Source organism: Chelmon rostratus, chromosome 17 (genome assembly GCF_017976325.1).
Source record: "Chelmon rostratus isolate fCheRos1 chromosome 17, fCheRos1.pri, whole genome shotgun sequence".
NCBI classification, from domain to species: domain Eukaryota; kingdom Metazoa; phylum Chordata; class Actinopteri; order Chaetodontiformes; family Chaetodontidae; genus Chelmon; species Chelmon rostratus.
The window spans coordinates 4,996,952-5,017,366 of NC_055674.1; the positions used below are offsets into that span (position 1 = coordinate 4,996,952).

Consider the following 20,415-nt stretch of genomic DNA (forward strand, 5'->3'; position numbering starts at 1 on the left):
TTTGTGCCATCAGAGTCCCTCAAACCTGACCACAGTCCCATGATCTGTGTGTGCACGCTGGATTTTACGGCACAGGACTCGTTAGCGGAGCTGACAGTCGAGAGGAGGGGGTGAAGCCGAAGTCTTTCTCCTCCTTCAGAGCTTTGTGAAGAAAGGATGAGCCAGAGCTTTGGCGGCCGAGATGCGACCGCTCAGTCTGAATGCCAAACATTTCTGCAGGTATAAAGAGAAGTCACATCTTTATAATCTCAGTGCTGCCACTATGATGCTTTTCGTTTTAATCAGTCATTTGAGTAATCAGTTCATTAATAACGGTATAAACTCTCAGATACTCCTACACATCTAAAACCCACCAGCTGAGCCTGACCACAACAGAGACCTGGGCTGCGTTCAGTGACTCTGTGACAGGAGGAAAAGCTCTTCAGGTTTGTGAGGCTGTAGCTATTTTTGCTATTTTTAACCGTGCCGGCAGCATAAATCGAGGGATAGAAATGCTGGTCAGTCCACACTTTGGTGCAGACTAAAATATCTCATCCACTAAAGATGTCAGGCCTCCCAAAGGATGATTCTTGCAGACTGTGGCGATGCCCTTAGCGCCACCATGAGTTGGATACTTTTGTTTTTTAGTGAAATATCTCATCTGCAGAACAAATAAGATCCAATCATCCTCAGCTGGCCTTTGTTGTCCATGCTGATTAGCAAACGTTAGCATGCTAACAGACTAATTAAGATGGCATGCATGGTACCATACCTGCTAAACATCAGCATGTTAGCTCTGTCATCGTGAGCATGTTAGCATACTGATTCAGCATTATACATTCAGGTCACAGAGGCAGCCTTTGGTTGATATTTAACCGTCAATGTTTGACAAACCGAGAAGGTCGTTTAACAACATTTACTGCTGTTCTGAGACACGTCAAAGCATCTGGATCAAAAATGTGCCGTCCGGATTTGTAAGAATTGCCAGTTAATCATCTTTAAGAGAAACTGATGGTGACCTCTGGGGCTACACTGTGCAGCCTCACAGAGCTGCTAGCATGCTCGTAGCCTCTTAGTCTAGTTGTTTGATAAAAGAAACCACTGAGTTTCACAGGTTTCTATGAGATTTATCAATTCAACAACAAATCACATCAGCATTACTCGTCGTCCGCGTACTCAGTATCTAATTGGTCGAACTCATTTGTCCAACCGTCAGTCAGCCTCTTTGTGTGTGTGTGTGGGGGGGTGACTCCAGGTGTGAAATGACGGCAACATGTGATGGAAACAGAAACACAGGTGTGCTCACAGAGAGGAGGTCGTTCTCGTCTGGGCCCACGTTGTGCAGCAGCTTGTTGCAGGAGCCTTTTGGCCCCCAGCTGACGGAGTATGGGATGGGGCTGTCTTTGGGCCAGTCCTCCTCGCTGGGCAAACCGATCACCCTGACGAGGGTTAGGGTTAGGGTTTCTTCTCAACAATGTTTTCAGGGGAAATATTGTACTTTTTGTCTACTACATTTATTTGACAGCTTGAAGCTTGAGTGAAGTAGTTAAAATCAGCTCCACCTTTACCAGCAGCAGCATTAGTGACACTTAAATATTAATGCATCAATAATTTTAATATCTTAATATATAAAACAAAAAAGCTGCTGATAATAATAACTATAATAACAGCATATGTAATCTAATAAATATAAAGATTTATTTAATACACAATGTGTATCATAATGTTGTTATGTGGTATATAAAATGTGGGAAAGGACTACTGAAATGTGACTCTCTCGTCCGTTTTGGCCGCTCTGAGCACCGGTACCGTAACAGCACTGATAGACGTGCATCAAATCCAACCATCCTCACTTGAAAGCAATAATCTGAACTAAACAGAGAAAATAACACTCACTCAAAGATTTTCTGCAGCTGCTGAACCTCTGTGTGTCCCTGAAACAGCGGTCTGTGGGAGAACAAACGCCATCCGGTAACTTTATCTCTGTTTTCACCACTGCAGAGCGTTTTACCTCCTGAATTAAACTCTCCAGAGCCACATATCTCCTCCACACAGACAGTCTCGGCTCTCCTTACCTCAAGAGGAGGAGCTCGGCGAAGATGCAGCCGACGCTCCACATGTCCACTGAGGACATGTAAACAGAGTTCAGCAGCACCTCGGGAGCTCTGTACCACAGCGTCACCACCTGAACCGAGAGAGAACGTAAGAAATGAAGACACACAGGAAGGACCAGAAAGAACAACAGAACAGCTTCCACCTCAGGCCAAACAACAGGCAGAGTGCAGTGCTTTAAATACGCTACAGCAGTCTGTAATCTTTGCTCATCGGTTAATGAGCTGCCCCACTTACACCTGGAGTGAGAGCGATATTGAAGGTGCACATGCGTGCCAGTCCAAAGTCTGCGATCTTGACTTCTCCGCGGCTGCTGACCAGGATGTTTTCTGGTTTTAGGTCGCGGTGCATCACCATGTTTGAGTGCAGGAAGTCCAATCCTCGCAGCAGCTGCTGCATCACGTCCTGCACAGACAGAGAGGCGTTTACTACTCTGGCTTTAACAGACTGAGGGACAGCTTCTTCCCCAGAGCTGTAAGAGCTATCACCCCCAGCAGCCCCTCGCTGGAGTGAGAGACTGTGAGGACTATGAGCCACTGCACACTGCACTTTTACACCTACACCTCCACCTCCACCTGCACCTTCAGTGTGTACTTAACATTTAAGTACACACACATACTTAACTAATTTTAGTATATTGGCACATTTTCATTGATATTTTGTATATTTTATTGTTTCATTCTGGTATATTTTTAATTGCATTTATGAATATTTTTATTGCATGTTTGTTTATTTTATTGTAGTTATCTTAATTTTATGCTTTCTAATCTTTATTATCTTTCTTATTATCTTGTTTCTAGCATGGGGGTTGCAATGCATATTTCATTGACATGTCATGCTCAATGACAATAAAGAATCTTGAATCTTTACAGGTTAACAAGTAACACCTGAACACACCACTAGCGTTAGTCCCCGAGGCGATGGCTGTAAGTTAAAGACTGCTTCCAGACAGCGGACCCACCCTCATCCCTACGACGTGCAACAGTGTGTGAGGGCCTTCAGAGGTTCATTCCTGATGAGAGTTAGCGATTTGTATGACATCTTGTATCAGATGTCTGACCAGAGAAATCATGTGTGGGGTGGGAGCATGCCCAAATGCTGGAATAGATAACTTTACCTGCACATGTCTCTAAAAAGTAAGCATTTGTCTTGTCCACAGGTGGGAAAATTCTGTAATTTTGGGGCATATAAACTTACATAAATATACTTAAAAACATGCAGCTACGCTAAGATAAACCAGGTGAAGAGTTTGTACCTTAATACAGTCGCTGCTCAGTCCAGAAGCAGGAACCTTGGACAGGTAGGTGGACAAGTCCTGGTCAATGTATTCCAACACCAGAGTGAGGTCCAAGCTGGAGCCCACAGGTACAGCAGACGCATCCAACATCCTGGACGTTAAAATCAGGATGAGGTCAGAAAACACCACCAGGAAAATATGTGCAGCTCAGCTGATGTGACCAAGTGCTTCTATGAAATAATGATAAAATAGAGTTGCAAAAAATCAACTTATAACATATAACAGATTAATTTATCCAACAGTGGATTAAGTAAGCATACAACTGCTCCATGTAAATACACCAGTAATTATCATTAACATCATCATTCAAATGATTATCAAAACAGTTGTCTATTAATTTTCTGTCCACCAAGTAATTATTAATTATTAACTGATATTATTAATGATTATTCATTATGATGCATTTGCACATGTTCATATAAGATAAAACTTTATTGATCCCATGCTGGGGAAATTAAGTCGTTAGAGACAGCAAGAATAAAAATGAGACATAAAAAGACAATAAAAAAGGACAAAAAAATAAAATCAACTATGTATGTATAAATTATATACAAAAGAGTATAAAAATACTATTGCCTTGAGAAGGATGGCTGTTTGTCAATGGAAAATTTTTTATATATAAAAAATATATTTTTGTGCACAAATATTAATAACAATAATCTTAGACTGGTATATGTTCCTCTAGAAATAAACTACAAGCAGCTTAAACTTGTACTGAAGTGCAGTATTTGAGTAAATGTACTCAGTTACATTGACAGACAGGCTCACTTGACTATGTTGGGATGGTTGAAATAGGTCATTTTGCGCAGCAGCGCCACCTCGCGGACCATGACGGCAGGGATCCCGGTGTGTGATGTGTCCCCGCGGACATTGAATTTCTTCACCGCCAGGAGGCGCTGTTTCTCCCCCGTCTCTCTGGCTTTGTACACCGCACCGTAGGCGCCCTCTCCTAACTTGGTTAGGAGCTCGTAGCACAAAGGTTTTCCGCAGACGTCCATGCTCTTCCAAACAAATTCACCTGAACTTCCCAGATTAACATTTATTTTAGGATGACAACAGCTAAATGTGTCGTTTTGAGCGTTATTTAAAGTCAAAGGTTAAGCTAGGTTAACAAGGCTGGGGTTAACGTTAGCTAGCAGGTAATTATCACCTGTTATAACAGCGTTTTGACGCACTTAAGAAGCTGAATTTCGCTCTTGATGGAAGAGAAGTTGCTGTTTTTTTTTTACTTTACCTTCAGCAGACTGGGGCGCACACTTCGCCCTCCATGCCTCCGCCTGCAGCTGCAGGGTGTGGGTGTGCAGCAGGGCGATGATGAGACAATCACACCCCTTTTGTTCGCCAGCTAATCAGAAAGCTCAGACTTTCCCTGTTGCGGAGGCCACATCGTGTGCACGTGCCCCCGCTGCAGTCAGTGTCACCGTGAGCACGATGCTCACCATCAGGTGCCGGAAACTCACCGGGTTCAGGCTTTTCAACAGCAGGAATAAACAAATGCACGCTGGAGTGTGTTTGGGAACAGGGTGCTTTCCACACATTCAGCTTTGTAAACAATGAACCGGCTGTTTACTCATTTGCAAAGTGATTTTCATTAATTATTTAGGAATAAACAGTATGTATTGGTACTGCTCAAAACATCAGCTAATACACATGTTGTGAAAAAATCTACACACCAAACAGACCAAAAACCAAACTGCAAGCAAGTCATCATCTGAACCGTTTAATATGGAGGGAGCCGCTGTTGTTAAACTTACAAACAGCGAGCCAAACACACCACAGGCACAGCAGTGAGAGTGAGAGAAGGCATTTCAGAATAAACCGGCACACAAATAAAATCGCATATGAATTTCAACATAGCAAGCGGTTTATAAAAGCATCGGCAGCTGAGGTCATGTTTGCTTTGATTAGCGCAGGTTGACTGTTGGAAGCTCAACAGCCTCATTACACAGACGCGTCATATCCCACAGCTGGTGTTACTCCCTAAACTGAAGTATCCCAGCATGAATTAATGTTGGTCTGCGTGTTTTAAAGCTTAGTGCTTAGTGTAGCAATAATAACTCAATAGTTTGAAGAGATCTGAGAGTTGGTGCTGCGGCGCTTTGAGCCTCCTTATACAGGATTTTTGGGTTTGACAGCACTGATTAATTACAGTATAGAATCACCACTCAGCTCAGTGTTGCAGGGCAGTTACTCTCCCTTCAGTTTGTCATTCACAAACTTGTTTTTCTTTGCCAAGGCGATGGCGTCCAGGTGGAGGTTGCGGTTGAGGATGGCCGAGCCGCAGGTGAGAGCTCCGGCGAGCGCGCCGGCGAAGCCGCACACAAACAGATCCTGACCTGCAGCACAAAGACGTGAAGTATAGTTTAGATACCGTGACGTGCTGTCAGGAATTACAAGCCATCTGTGGATGATGTCACGCTGCACGGACGGGCTAACCTGTCAGATAGAGGTTCTTCAGTGGAGTCTGAGGTCTCAATGCAGCGGTGAGTTCAGGGGTGAAACGGGCGAGGCCGTGATCCGCTCCGTAGATTTCACCCTTGGGGGCTCCGATGTAGTATGTGTTTGTGAGGGGGGTTCCAGCGTCAATGTACTCAATCTACATACACACACACACACACACACACACACACACACACACAAAACACAGGCATGTGAATATACAGATGTTTATTAAAGCAGGAAAGCTCGCCTGGTTTCAAACTTTTGTTCAGTTAGATTTTCCTACATTTTTTGGGTGAATCTATAGAGGTCAGGTGATTGCAAGCCAAGAACAGGAAACAGGAAATAAGAGTCCGGCATGTGCTTCCATTGCAACAGGCTGACCTGCTTTAAGGTGAATCTATAACAATGATATGCTTATCTTGAGTCAGTGATGGTTAACAGCTGCACCCACTTCAGTGCTGATTACTACCGCTTTATGCAACAGTTTAGATTCATTCATTTGTTACCTTGTCTCTGGTTATCTTTGGGAAGACGCTCAAAACCACGTCCAGAATAGAGTCAATGAATGCCTTTTTCAGCTCTTTGTAGTCCGCTGCTCTGTTGGTCACTTTGCCATCCTTCCACTCCTCAAACCACTTGTAGTTGGCAAAGCTCACCAGACTCATGGTGGACTTCCCTAGTGTGCAGAAAACAACAGGACAGTACGTTCATCTGACTGTCGTTACGACACGTGCATGACTTCAGCTTCACGTCACATGTTTCTGTACCTGGTGATCTCTCCTCCCAGGTTGGATCTTTAGCCGACGGAGAGCCGACGAACAGCAGTGGTACACACTGAGACGATTCTTCCCTCTTTCCATTCAGGTACTTCACCACCCTGCCACAGATTGTTCACGCAGATATAACACAGCTGAAGGAGATGCATTATGTCCTGAGTGTATGTTTCTAAATGAAGACTTACAGCAGGACTACATTCCTACAGTATGTAGTAAGTTTTTCACAATGCATGTTTCAGTTATACTTGCACTGTCCACCTGAATGCACCTGATCAGTCCACATAGTAAAAATGCACCTATTTTATACATTCATTTTATGATTTTTATGTCATGTTTGAGTGGCCACACACACACGAAGACTGACCTTACAAACCAAATGTTGGTTTGTTTGAGGGAAACCAGAGTCTATTTATGGCCAGACCTCAAATATGAGTTGTGACAAGCAACACATGCAACACACGGGGCGACGTACAGTTCATCGAAATTGTTCTCTGAAAAGATCCAGTAGTTGTTGGCTTTCAGGCCCAGCTCCTCCTTGGTTCCATTCAGACCCACAAACACACTCAGGCCTCCGTCACCGTTCTTTACCATACTCAGGTGCTTCTGGATAGCTGCATGACACAAGCGTCAAGTCAAACGGTGCAGCTTTGCCAACAGATCAGCAACACAAAGGCAACATGACAACTTTGTTTATCTTTGAGTCTTTGCCCTCAATAATAACAAAGTATTGTCTCACAGTATCATTGTTTAACTCATTTGTCAAGGAAAAGTGCTAAACAATCTCCAGTCTCAGCCTCTTAAGCTTTTGTCTCATTTATGTCATTGTAAATTAAATATTTTCAGGTTTTAGGCTGACGGTCTGACAAAAAAAAAAGCTTCCTGATGTCGTTGTCTAGACTTTTTTCCAGACTAAAGGGTTAACTAATGAATTAAAAATGCACGTCTTCCTGACCTGGCATGGCCTGGAGCTCTTTGGGCAGCAGCTTCTCGTAGGTGTTGAAGATGCCAGCATTAGAGATGACCATGGGGGCACGGATATGTACTTCCTCTTGGCCCTTCATCACGCTCACACCTGAAGCGATAAACAAAGTGAACGTCCTCTCCGCGGGAGCTGCACGACGTCTGCAGAAAAACGGAAGCAGTCACACCCACCACAAGCCTCCTTGGCGTCGTTGAACAAGATGCGGTTGACTGGGGCTCGGACTAGAACAGCACCGCCTGCCTTCTCAATGATGGGGATCATGTGGTAGGCAATTTCACTGGCTCCACCTTTTGGGTACCAGGCGCCATTCAGGTAGTGAGTGACCAGCAAGCTGTGCATGGAAAAACTGGAATCCTCCGGCCTGTTACCTGCAGATGGGAGAAGGAAACAAAGACTATGAGCAGAATCCAAAATAAATGAACTGATCACACCTGCAGAACTGCGGCGTGGTCGTACCGTAGGTGCCGAAAATGTAGGTGAAGACGGCCCTGAGGTCCTTGTTCTCCGTCAGTTCGTTGACCACCTCTGTCAGGCTGCGGTGCGCCATTTTGATGAAGAAGGACAGACGTTTGGCCAGGCCGGTGTAGACCAAGAACTTGGCCACGGGGACGGGGCAGAGCTTCAGCAGAGCGACGAACCAAATGCCTCGACTGGCTTTCTGCAGACAGAACACACAAGACACACAGACGGTGGCTAAAATCATCTAACAGACGATGGCTGACACAGACACCTGAGTCCAGTCAAAGTGGTCTGAAAGTAAGTGCTGCTGTTTTGTGTGTTTTGATGGTTTCAGATGTATTCTGACTCCACGTCAGGGAAGTTTAAGTGGTTGTTCAGACATTTGTGTATTAACACAAGCAGATAAAAGGAAGCATAGAAGAACAAACTGACAGTACGGACCAAAGTATTACATACTTATTAGATATAATGTATTAGGCTCATGAAACAAAGAAAGTGACAGAGAAAAGTGAATGTTAATGTTGTATCATAAATGAATCCATCTCCTTTCATCTCTTTTCTTAATGAATTTTAATATTTTAATTGTATGTTTCTGCTTGTTTTTGTTTTATTCCTGCATCTGTAAGTTAATTTTTTTGCAAACTTCTGTGAGCAGTTTAAGAGCATGACGTTTCTTTATCTGTGAGTCACGGCAAGACACTGTTGCAACTCAGCCCGGATAAAATGATGCAATATGCAGCTAATGATGGCCAATATCTCTGACCTTTGATTTAGCAACCCTTGAGCCCTTGAACAACACTGACAGAAATCTGGACAGTGAAGCCTCTTTGTACTTAAGTACAGTTTATAAACACAAGGGTCACTGGGAGAAAGGTTATTCTATTGAAGCTGCGGATACAGATATCTTCTCCCCGATCATAAAAACATCCCACCTTGACCAGCTTCAAGTACTCATCGATGGCCTTCTCCTCTCCAGGGAAGCACTTTTTCAGCTCCTCTGGGTAGCGGGTCCTGCCGCTGTAGATGGGGTACTTGCGGCGGTTTTCTGGTGGTCCCAGCACTACAACGTCAAAGGGATTGTCCAGAGGCTCCCACTGCAGCTGTCCGTTAGTTAAGCTGTCCAGCATGCAGCGGAACGGCTTGTGATCCAGCAGGTCACCGATGTAGTGGATCCCTGAGGGACAAAGCAGGATACATGTGACCAAGACTTGAATGTTGGAAGACATTTTTTTTTCCCATCTCATCAGGCTAAATCACAAAGAGGACTTCAGCACAGAAAATGTTCCCCTCACCCAAACTGAGACATATTTGCTCAACTTTTACAAGCCCAAATTCCAAAAAATAAAACAAAACACAAAAAGCGTCAAATGACAAATAAAATGAAAATGTCACAGTATTTTTTAAATTTTAGGTGTCACATATTCATGCAAAGAAACAAGAGTCATCTGTCTCACCAACATCAAACTCAAAACCCTTCTCAGTGAACGTGTGGCAGCATCCTCCAGCCCGATCATGCTGCTCCAGAACCAGGACTTTCTTTCCAACTTTGGCCAGCAGCACCGCAAGGCCAAGTCCACCGACCCCACTGCCGATGATGATGGCATCCAGGTTGTCGGGTACTTTACTGGCCAGAAAACCTAAAGAGAAGGCAGTAGAATAGTCAAACAACAGCGCAGCTGTGGCACAGAAGGCACAAAAACAATAAATCTGAGGAATTTAATTGAAAAATACTCAATTCCAGCTTTGTAAATGTGAGGATTTAATGCCCAGTTCTGTTTTATGTCTCAGAACTGGATACGTTTGGGATTGCTGGTCAAAAATTAATATACACTTTCTTAATATTATATAATATTATAAGTTTTCTAATAGACGCTTTGATATTTAAGAAGGACTAGGAAAAAATCAATAACTAATTTTCCTTTTGGCCTTAATATTTTTTTACAACCTTAGGTTATTTTAGGTCAGGAGTCCATGCACCTGAGATTATATATCATCTATTTTTAGATTAGACACGTGGATAAAGAAGTGCAAGTCAATGAGACAGGGCTGCCACTATTATTTTCAAAGTAAATTAATTTTGGGATTTTTTTTATTTACCAATTAATTTATTTCATAAACAAAATGTCAGAAAAAAACAGAAAAGAAAGAAACGGTTTCATTTGAGATGCTGCAAGCTGACGGTGTTTTCAACATTTGCTAGCATGATAGAAGTTTATTTTGAAATACAACCTCTGAGGGAAGAAGTGATGTTTAGCCTTAAAGAACAAATCAAACAAGTTGCTTCAAAAAGACACTAAATTTGTATACACACGTACAAATAATGTATGAAATAGTGAATGGCAGCTGAACTTGGTTAGACAGGAATATTTCACCACATAGTTAGATCACAGCCACATTCCTGTTGCAGGATGTCACTGGACACAAATTTACTGTACAAAGTGTAAATTCCTCAGAGACACTTTGCCTTGCGGTGCTAATAGGGTTTCCATCGTAAATATATTACTTTAACGGCTGTTATCGAGGGAGAAATCCGATTAACACATTATTACTTTCATCAATTCCAGTTTTTGCAACTAAAAACAAAACACTTTTATTAACCTTGGTCATTTAACTCACCTTGCTTCAGCACTTTATTCTTCTCCTTCCGGTCGTGAACCATCTTTTTCAACGGTTCACGAGTGTCCTTCTCGAAGGGATTTGGCCCGGAGCCGCTGAAGACATATTTTAATATAAATACGGCTAAACCGACACAAATTATCGCTACAGCGATCATTTTCGTAGCTGTATCTCTACCGCTCCGTTCACTGGCACCACTTCCGTGTTAGACCTGCTAAAGTACCGCCTATATAACTGACAGATAATAATATGGACCAATTAGAGCTTTCCTTTAGAGCTGTCAGTCAATTTCGACAAATCAACGTCAAGTTCAAAAAGAAAAGAGACGGCGATCACGTCTCAACTGTTACGTAATGCAAACAAAATCACGTTTTTTTCTGTTTTATTAATTCATCTATTTGAATACAAATTAGAGTTTGATTTTCATTTTACATCGCACTTTCTATAAATTCAAGATGTTATTTAAATCCCGAAATGTCTCGATAATAACTTTGTATTTCTTTTGAAAAGTATGGTATATTTAGTATTCTTATTGTTACTTTTAGGGGTACAAAGAGAACCAGCAATACCTATTTGTTGAGTATTTCTATCTTTAAACCATTCATTTTATAAAATAATCCATGTTGCCTGCCTTTCCAAACACCTTGTCAGTTGATAATCTGTGGTAATATTGTCAACAAAAAATGGCAGTTACACCCAAAAGCTTCCATTGACTTGGGTAAAACAAACAAACAAACAAACAACTTAATGTCCACTTAAAAAGCCAGCAAGTTGACCTTGAGTTCAGTTTTTTTTTCTTCCAGTGCTTAACTGCAACAAGTAGCCGCCATGATTTGATGGACTGTTTAATTTGATATTCTGGACATTCTGCGTAAACATGACCTTGAACATGAAAAAAAAAACCCCAAAAAACATGCAAAAACCTCACAGCAACTTCTAGATTTTATTTTCTTGCTCAAAAAAAAAAATCACCTGCATCTTCGGTCTCATCCTGCATCACAGGACCCACTATTCTTTTACATCTGTTTGCAAAAACAACCAACATTGTACATAAGAAACACTTAAGTGTGTGTGTGTGGGGGGGGTATCCCCCCTCATCATCACCACCACCCACCCTGCACAATGTCCTGGAAGTCCAGACTGCTGTTCATGGGCCCAGTTCCAACATCCACCCTGACTCCTCACTTCACCTGATACCACCTGCATCATCAGTGCAGATGCTGTACTGAGGTGTAATGCTGCCTGCAACGCTCACATTTCATATTATGCATCTTAATACTATTGTGTGTGTTGTCACTTTCTAAATAAAGCTTATAAAAGCACATTAGTGATGTTATTTTGTAATATGAGACAAAATCAAACCATGACCACGCCTTTTTACAGCAAAGAACTAAACACAGTATGAGATATGTGCATGTAGACTTGTTGCCTGATCTCGTGTATTTTATTAACCGTTATGATGATTTTTAAGACTTCCTGTGTGACTCCCTCAAGCAAAGTCTGCATTATGAGCTCAAAAAGTCTTCAGAAGTGCCCTCGAGCACATTTCTGGTTTCAAACTAAGCCCATGCAGACTTTTCAAGCAGGGTGGACATTGAAACTTGTGCCATTACAAATCTGATACCGGCTGATAAATGTGTTGCGTAAACTCCATCGGAATGCCATAAACCTCTGTGTGGCCGACCAGCCTCGACCACAATGACTCTGATGATTTTTTTTTTTCCCCCGACTGAGCTGGTCCATTGTTACCAGTCTGTGTTTTTCGGGGCTTCTTCTGTTAGTGGGGGAAGCTGGAGGAGGAGGGTCATGAATGTTACTACAGACGAGAAGAACTCCAGAAGACAAACAGCAGCTGTGGCATAAACAGCTTTTCGAAGCAGTGCTGAATTGACTCCATACTGACGGGCAGAACAGAGGGTTGGAGGAGAAAAAAAAAAAGAAAGGGTCAAGCATGACAAGAAAAATCTTAACAGAAGCCCTTATCTGGTGTCCACTTTTGGTATTTATTACCTCACCCTTTTGAGCCTTTTCCTCTTTAAAATATTTTTTTGATTATTTGATTTTTTTTATTTTTATCTCTAAAACTGAAGGATGACAGATGTATCTTAACTGCAAAAAGCACTTCCAACATTTATGAATAAAATAAAAGAGTAGGTTCTAGTCTGTGTGTGTTAGGGAATAATCCGCAGTAATGTTTGATATTATTTACATGTATTGTACGTTTCGTCGGTATGCCAACAGTGAGCGTTTGGTATGCGGTGATCTGTGCAAACTGTTCTTGTGTGTATGTGTGTTTGGTACAATCAAGACAGCTCTCAGATGAAATACAGTTGTTTGGGATGGTAACTACAATGGCTTAAGGTCCATGTGATCGAGGGAGGAGGAAGAGCAGCAAGACTCTCCCTGCCTCCTCGCCTGGCAGCGGTAGTGCAGGTCAAAGTTCAAAAGGTCAAAAAGTAAAAATGGGCGGTGGGTTTTCCTTTCCTGAAGCAGGAAGTCATCAGTCCATCTGTCAGGTGGTCAGTGCGATGGTGCGGTCTCTCCTGGCCTGTCGGTGACACTTGTTTATGGCGTAAAGGGATGTCACTGCAGCACCAAACCAACCTGAGACAGAGACAAGTGGAGCGATTAGCAATGCAGGTATTTTAGGGGAACTTGAGGCTAAAGGGTTTCAGCCTGGTTCACCAAGTTAAACTGAAGAGGTTTTAAAGACCTTTTTAATACCACACAGAAAGCAAATTAATGTTCTTTCACAGTCACATTATATCACATTTTCCAAGCAGTATATAAGAGTAATTCCTGATGATGTAGTACATTTAATGAATGTGACCTGATAAATTGCAGGAAATTGATGGACGGGTTCAGCATTTTTTAACCTGGACCCTATTTTCCTATGTTTGTGTCTTAAAGTAACTAATGGATGAAAAAAGGAAACGCCTGCACACTTACTCCATGCAAAGTGATATGGCGGCTGCTTCTGGTTAAAAAAAAAAGAATCTTTCTTGTTAACAAAAAGTCCATCTCTGCAGAAATCCTTTCCATAATCATAGATTCAGATACTGAATAACAATCTGACCTGTCAGTTGCAAAAACTACTATTATTACAAATTATTTTTAGATTTCTTTTAGATTTTTTAATATTTTTATTTTTGGCTGCGGCGCTCTAGCTCAATATTGGACCAGTTTCAAAAAGTTACACTTTAACCAATTAAAATGATGAAATCATTTAAGTTTTTTTTGCTAAACTTGACACTTCCCCCTTATGAGATCATGAGCTTGCCAGCTGCTGCTGTCTGCTAAGGTCTGATGGTTCTGACCGAAACTCCACGAGGAGGATTGAACAGCCTCCTGTCCACTGTCCTAACAATCCTTCTATTGTGTGTAATAATTCCCGATAGCTTGCAAACTGTTTTTGACTGACATCACCGCCTGGAGCGAAAGAGAGAAAATTAAAATTTAAGACTTGCGTAAATGAAGTTAAAGACTGTAAAAGCTTCTTGGGCCTTTTTTTTTTTCTAAGGAAACTATATTCAGTGCCAGCCTGCAGACACCCTGAGGTTCTGATATTACCATTACAAATAGAATTTTCCCCAGGAAATGTACCTTTTCTGATCCCATGCTGGGACACTTCCAATTGTACAGATAATACTGTAGATTCCCATCACCAATGCCGAACTTGAGCTTCTCCAAGAAAGTCTTGTTTTCCATTAGATCCAGTGCATTGAAGACATCAAACCCTTTCTGTGTAAAAGGATGAAAAGGAAAAACAAATACATTAGTTCGCTGTCGGCAAACAATTCAGAGAGCACGCACGTGGCCTGAAGATGAACACACACCGATTTAGCCAGGATGAGGGCATCGGACATCAGGTCGAGCAAGGGGGTGGTGGTGTGCACGTTGTAGAAGGAGTATGCTGCTTTTAGGCTGCGGTGCACAGGGTGGTTCATAATGGTAGAGGGCAGTGTGTAGAAACTCAGGAAATCAGTCACTTTTCCATCGTTCTGTCGAGAGAACAGCATAGATTTATACAAAGCATGTCGAGGATGGTTTGAGGACAGAATTATTTACAAACAAAGGTCTCTAATTTTTACCTCCACCAGGTAAGTGTCGATAATGTTCTCCCGGGGCAGCAGCCAGTGTTCTACCTCTTCCTGGTTCATGGCAGGCACCAGGTTGAATTGGCTCAGGTACTCACGGAGGAGGCGATGCACAACCGGCACATCCTTCTTGGTCATCGGCCGCAGACCTTGAGTCTTAGGAGCCTGAAGGAGTGAAGAGGAGATGAATAAAGATGTCGCCCAGCCATGAAGCCAAAAGTTAGTCAAATCTGTGTGTTCTCACTCACCTCAGGCAGGCGGTACAACTTCATGGTGCGCTGCATAGTCATGTTCCTGCTCAGGTGGGAGAACTTCACCTCGATGAGTTTGCGTGGGTTCAAAGAGCGATGCCAGTACCTGTGCAAAGGACTCTGATTTGTACCTGACACAGTAAAAGACGAGAGGAGAGTGTGTGCATACAGTGTGTGGAGAGCTATTCTGTCAGACCCACCTGCATGTGCCCACAGGTTTGGGCAGCACCACTCCAGCAGTGTAGACCGCCTGAAAGATACCCTGCAGGTTGACCCTTCTGGTGATTTCTCGTATCAGAACCGGAGCAACTCGTTTGGAGCGAAGCTTCTTGTGGACGCAGAGGAAATTGATCTCAACCATCTTCTTTTCTCTAAATATCAAAGAAAACAATTCTGTGAATGTCTAACAAACTACAGTAAATTTAAAGAAAGCAATGATGACAGTAATGAACACTATTTACACTGAAATTATGAACCTACAATGTGTTTCACTTGTACAATTCACATAAAGATTCTAAAATCAGAAGAACCATTTACAACCCATTTCAATCTACTGCAACCCAATACAACAGCTCTGCCATAATTACAAGGTTTATAATGTTCAGTTTTTGGTGACATTGTCAGAAATGTGTAGATTTTATTAGATGTTTATTACTGAGGTCATAGTTAAATGTAGTGTTATTGTAGACTACATTATAACCAGAGGTGTTTCTCATTTTTTTGTCCCGGCTATTTACATACATGAGACAGGAGAATATTAGAAACATGATTATACTGCAGTCCGGCGCAGCACGGCTAACTATGACCTCAATAGTGGAAATATAATTTAATTAACTCCTTTATAACAGTGCCATAAAACTGAACATTATGGACATCATAAAAGCAGACTTTATTCATTAGGCTGTACATGTGTACCCTAATAGGGAAGTTAGGAAGATAAAGAAACAATATTTTCATGGTGCGCTGATGTGTTCACTCACATGTCGTAGATATGGATGGCAGCAGGAATGGCACTGATGAAGCCCACCAGTTTCTGGTTGGAGTTCACCCTCACTCCACAATGCCACTGGGGCAGCCAGCCAGGGGGCCGCAGGGCCCTGAGAAAAGAGACAAGTCAGTCGTTAAATGCAGCATGTTATTGTATTGCCATCACCTATGCTAATATTTTCTAAAATGTTTTATTTGAAATTAGAATAATATGAGTTCTGGGAAGAATTACCAGAGCAGGAACTCGGGGGAGTAGTCAAAGCGGAACATGTTGTCGTCATCTTCCACATAGTTCTCATTGAGAAGCGTGTAAAGCTCCTTGAGCTGGTTTGACAAAAAGTGACGTAATAAGCCATTAGTCAAAACCTTTACAAACACAGAAGAGTAATGTAGAAACAACATGATTATACCACAGACTGAATTAGTTTGCCTAGTTTGTTTCCTTTTGGACTATAGTTTTCACTGTGAAGCAAGTTTATTGAGCTCAGTTGCACCAACAAACCAGACACACTTTATGACAGCAACGAATGAAGGACAGTTCACTTATTAACAAAATAAGGCAAAGAGCACTAAGACTCCAGGGAATTTTTACTAAAAGACAGATTTCTCATGTGCATTCCTGCTATGAATGTGTGTATTTGTACACTCTCTTACCACAGCAGGGTTCCCCAAGTCGAGGGTGTCCCAGCTGAAGCCCTGTGGGAGGCTGTAGGGCTCCTCACGAATGTTGTCTTTGTCAGGTTCAATGGAGCCATGTGATGTCACAGTCTCCCCTGAAGGAAAACAAAACCGTTTCAAACATGAAGAACAGAAACCCACAATAAATGAAATTCACTAGTTTGTGGCTGTTTTAAGTCTTGAAACAGAACTGAAAGCCCAGACAAATGTCATACCAAGCTTGGGCACAGGCTGCGTGTCCCAGAACTGGTAACTCCTCCGAGTTGCCTCCTCCATGGTTTTGGCAGGGCCTTGGCCTACAGAGAACAGTTCAATGGCCTTTTGGATCTCCTGTAGCTTGTCAGCTGGCAATGAATTCACCTGTTTGGAAAGTAAAAATGAATTAAATAAAGAGTCCCTCAAATAAAAACAGTTTTGGTGTGAGTTATGAGGGTCAAGGCAAATGAGACTTTAAATGACGAGACTGTAAACATGCAGTGTCTGATCAGTGAGTGCTGCACAATGAGTTACCAGTGTACAGATCCCTACGTGCCACAGTCCACAATGTTTACAGCCAACTCAGCCATGAGCACAATACACAGTACATACATGAGCAGTAAACTAACCTGAGTGAAGATCACTATTATATACTGTGTCATAACTTCTGGGTGGTTTTTACAGCCTTGAGCACCGCAACTCAACTCACAACTCCAGAGTTTGGTAAATCACACCCGAACTAGACTATTTTTGTTTCTTACTGAATGTTGGGTGACCTGACACTTTCATTTAAAAACGTGTTACTTCAAAAAAATTAAGGAATTCATGCCTTGGCAAGGGGGTCCTGAACTGCTTCTGTGGCACCAGATTTCTTCTTCTTTTTCTGCTTCTTTTTCTTCTTCTTGGCACCAGTGTCGTCACCCAGACCCCTGTCACTGAAACAGGACAGAAATAGAAGAGATCCCTATTAGTCTGCTATCCCAGAGGAAAGCCATGTCCTGTCAAAATGTATCGTTTTAAATCTCTACCAGGGATTATGCTTCGAGGACAATAGCCGGGATGATTAACGGCACATTATGCAGACTTCTGCCTTAGAATATGCTACATAGAGCCGTCTTATTAGTCTAAGTCAGCGTTATTCTCACTGCTATTTATTTCCGACATGTCATATTTCAGCAGTGAAACAAAGTCACTTTTAGTTGGAAAGGGTTCATCCAGACTTCTCAGTGATAGACTAACATAGTTGTTTGTTTATCTTGATAATGTCAGGTGTAGCTCGAGGACAGGTAAGAAAAAAAAACTGCAGCAGTCTATTAACAAGACCAAAAACCCCACATAACGTCACAAGAAACTGGCAGGACACATATAATGTACTAGAAACATACGGACTCTTTTTCTCCCCATCACCTGTATCAGGTGATACAAGACATAGTGGACAAGCAAAGGGATATGCAAAAATACAAACCACAATTCACAGGTAGTCCTGCAACCCCCCCCCCCCTCTGACAGCCTGTGTGTCATAAACCCCTGTTGTCTTATCATTCAAAACCCGAGGAACCACACACCCCCACCCAGCTATCCCATTTTCTGGCCTGAGAGAGACTGCATACTTACAGAGGATAATCTCATTAGTGTCCAAGGGAGGAGAGAGGCCAAGCACTGGCCTGTATTTGTAACTCCAGCACAGATGGCGAATCACATGACCTCTGGAAGAAGAGTGTATGGTATCTACTCGTGTGTACATATGTATGTACAAGAGGTCAGTGGCTGACGGGGACAATGGACAACAAAACATTCAATAGTTTGTTCCACAGGCTTCTGTTTCAACAGAGTAGACCAGCTAACCGCCAGAACTATTCTTTGTTTCTGTGTGGTGGGTGCAGGGGAGTTGCGTGCGTTGTTCGAAAAGTGCAACAGTGAAACTCACATTTGCTTGACTTCAGTTAATAGAGTCATCACTTTCCCCTTACAGCAGTGGTGGGTTGGGTATAAAAACATATATTTTTGTTACATAAAATCATGCTTACTCTTTCCTCAGGGTTTTTCCCTCATGAAATACTGGAGGCTTTCACCACTTTAGACGTGTACAATCTGAGAAGGTAAATTCAAACTGCTCACAGCTCATGACCACACTAAGGCCATAACTTATGATGAAGGGTCACAAGCAGACGTTGATTTATTTGAAGAGGTCGCAGGCCATAAAAATCACTGCCTTACTGCACTGTCTCTACATACAACGCACTTGCCGTGAGCAGGACACGCCTTAATATTAGCCCACTTAGGTTCACTTCATGTGTGCCACCGCTTGGTAAACATTAACAGAAGCCACTTCCCTGCTATGTACGATTTCCATCAAAGACTTCTTGAAGCAAGAGCTGTCCAGAGCTCGGCGGATTTAGGATCTTTAGTATTTCTGCGATTAATGGGGTAATTGAAAGCCCACGCACACGTCATTATATAATGCTGCATGTGCAACAACATGCATTTGCTTGTTTCACTTTTGATTTGGCAACTGTCTGCAACGAGATCATTTTACAGACAATAGGGGTTTGACAGCTATGTTAGCATGCAAGCTAATTCGCTAAATGTCAAGTGGGGTTGCCATGAATTGCATCAGTTCCAGGCAGACAACAACGACGCGCGAATAAAATATCAAACTGTCAACTTAATAAGAAGATTTGACTCTTTCTGTATGTTGTGCAAGTGAAAGTGAATGTAGTGTTTTGTTACATGACTTGCTCTCAAGCGCACTTTGCTTTTTCTACCCCCATACTACGCCTTGCTAGCAGAGCCGAAGGAGAGCACCCTTAAGGTCCGCCCACACGAGGAACAGAACTCACTCTCAGCCAATCGTATCAAAGAACTTGCAAGCCAATACCGTTTCTAACCAATAAGGTAAAAGCAAGTGGGCGGGACAAGTTCCATCGATGGCAATCTACCCCGACTGCTGGCCGAGGCTTTAGCTTGAACTCGCTTTGCTGAAGTACACAGCAACGTGACATATTTTACACCGCTATGCTGCTAAGCCTGCTTTCTTACCCATCATCAAAGTGGTGCTCTTCATTTTCACAGTCGCTGCAGTGTCCGTGGTCCTCTACATCTTCTTTCTCCGGCATCGGTGCTGTCTCATTCTCATCCGCCATCTTCAACCAGGAAGTGAGAAGCCACCGCGTGCCATCGACGACTTTAAACCTCCCTCGATGCGATTGGCTCAGAGCGGTGATGGAAGTGTCCACTGTTGCCTTCTAACTGTTAGCGGCTGCTTCCAAGAACTTATAATGAACACTCATAATAGATAGTTGATGGTTTGGCTTTAAAGCCTCAGTCTTAGATTTCTCACGACCCTGATAAAAAGGTAGACTTTAATTTAACATGCTCACCGACACGATTAGAGACCTGTTAGGCCTGCAGTCAAATAGTCAAGTGTTTTGAGGGTAATTTCTTCTATTAATAACAAAATGTGCATATATAACTAATAAAAGCAGCATGGTACCACTTTCTATTAACATGTTTGATATAGTGGTTTGTATGTCAGAACTAAAATCTTATATATGTAATGCATTAAAGGATGAAACTCAGCACTCAGTTCCTCACAAATATATAGTTTTATTTCTAAATTATTTTCTCAAAGAGTTTGGCTCTGTGGTTTTGAGAGAAATGTTTCTCAAATGAGCAAATTGTGCTTTTTGGGGGACTATTTGCAGCTGTGAATTTGATAAGCATTTATAGCAGCAGAACAGTGTAATTTGGATTGACTCAAGAC

General features: G+C 42.3%; 3 protein-coding genes across 3 annotated transcripts; all 3 read right to left on the reverse strand.

Annotated features, from left to right (window-relative positions):
- Positions 1-42: 42 nt before the first annotated feature.
- cdk21 (cyclin-dependent kinase 21) lies at positions 43-4,386 on the reverse strand. The gene is made up of 7 exons (XM_041956685.1): positions 4,157-4,386; positions 3,347-3,479; positions 2,329-2,496; positions 2,055-2,164; positions 1,876-1,926; positions 1,286-1,418; positions 43-213 (listed from the first exon to the last, which is right to left on the reverse strand). Exons 1-7 carry the CDS (start codon positions 4,384-4,386, stop codon positions 136-138), a joined length of 903 nt encoding a protein of 300 aa, XP_041812619.1. The 3' UTR covers positions 43-135.
- Positions 4,387-5,101: 715 nt separating this feature from the next.
- Positions 5,102-10,861, reverse strand: retsat.2 (retinol saturase, tandem duplicate 2). The gene is made up of 11 exons (XM_041956684.1): positions 10,664-10,861; positions 9,502-9,684; positions 8,980-9,221; positions 8,045-8,246; positions 7,759-7,956; positions 7,559-7,678; positions 7,079-7,217; positions 6,598-6,707; positions 6,337-6,506; positions 5,825-5,984; positions 5,102-5,724 (listed from the first exon to the last, which is right to left on the reverse strand). Exons 1-11 carry the CDS (start codon positions 10,818-10,820, stop codon positions 5,576-5,578), a joined length of 1,830 nt encoding a protein of 609 aa, XP_041812618.1. The 5' UTR covers positions 10,821-10,861; the 3' UTR covers positions 5,102-5,575.
- A 1,480-nt stretch (positions 10,862-12,341) lies between these two features.
- nmt1a (N-myristoyltransferase 1a) lies at positions 12,342-19,795 on the reverse strand. Its single transcript, XM_041956986.1, has 12 exons — positions 19,692-19,795; positions 17,482-17,587; positions 16,892-17,036; positions 16,653-16,771; positions 16,231-16,322; positions 15,992-16,108; positions 15,212-15,382; positions 15,009-15,117; positions 14,755-14,925; positions 14,500-14,664; positions 14,267-14,404; positions 12,342-13,267 (listed from the first exon to the last, which is right to left on the reverse strand). Exons 1-12 carry the CDS (start codon positions 19,793-19,795, stop codon positions 13,247-13,249), a joined length of 1,458 nt encoding a protein of 485 aa, XP_041812920.1. The 3' UTR covers positions 12,342-13,246.
- Between the last annotated feature and the right edge of the window lie 620 nt (positions 19,796-20,415).

What these genes read in the sequence shown, in the direction of transcription:
- retsat.2 (XM_041956684.1), bottom strand. Translation starts at nt 10,820, where the DNA reads ATGATCGCTGTAGCGATAATTTGTGTCGGTTTAGCCGTATTTATATTA. An exon ending in CGACGCCAAGGAGGCTTGTG is followed by an intron (nt 7,679 to 7,758) that starts GTGGGTGTGACT and finishes TTATCGCTTCAG; the next exon opens with GTGTGAGCGTGATGAAGGGC. An exon ending in GAAGAACCTCTATCTGACAG is followed by an intron (nt 5,725 to 5,824) that starts GTTAGCCCGTCC and finishes TTTGTGCTGCAG; the next exon opens with GTCAGGATCTGTTTGTGTGC.
- cdk21 (XM_041956685.1), bottom strand. Translation starts at nt 4,386, where the DNA reads ATGGACGTCTGCGGAAAACCTTTGTGCTACGAGCTCCTAACCAAGTTA. An exon ending in TGAGCAGCGACTGTATTAAG is followed by an intron (nt 2,497 to 3,346) that starts GTACAAACTCTT and finishes CTGTCTGTGCAG; the next exon opens with GACGTGATGCAGCAGCTGCT. An exon ending in CAGCTGCAGAAAATCTTTGA is followed by an intron (nt 1,419 to 1,875) that starts GTGAGTGTTATT and finishes AACCCTCGTCAG; the next exon opens with GGTGATCGGTTTGCCCAGCG.
- nmt1a (XM_041956986.1), bottom strand. Translation starts at nt 19,795, where the DNA reads ATGGCGGATGAGAATGAGACAGCACCGATGCCGGAGAAAGAAGATGTA. An exon ending in GCAGCCTGTGCCCAAGCTTG is followed by an intron (nt 16,772 to 16,891) that starts GTATGACATTTG and finishes GTTTTCCTTCAG; the next exon opens with GGGAGACTGTGACATCACAT. An exon ending in CCAGCATGGGATCAGAAAAG is followed by an intron (nt 13,268 to 14,266) that starts GTACATTTCCTG and finishes TCTCTGTCTCAG; the next exon opens with GTTGGTTTGGTGCTGCAGTG.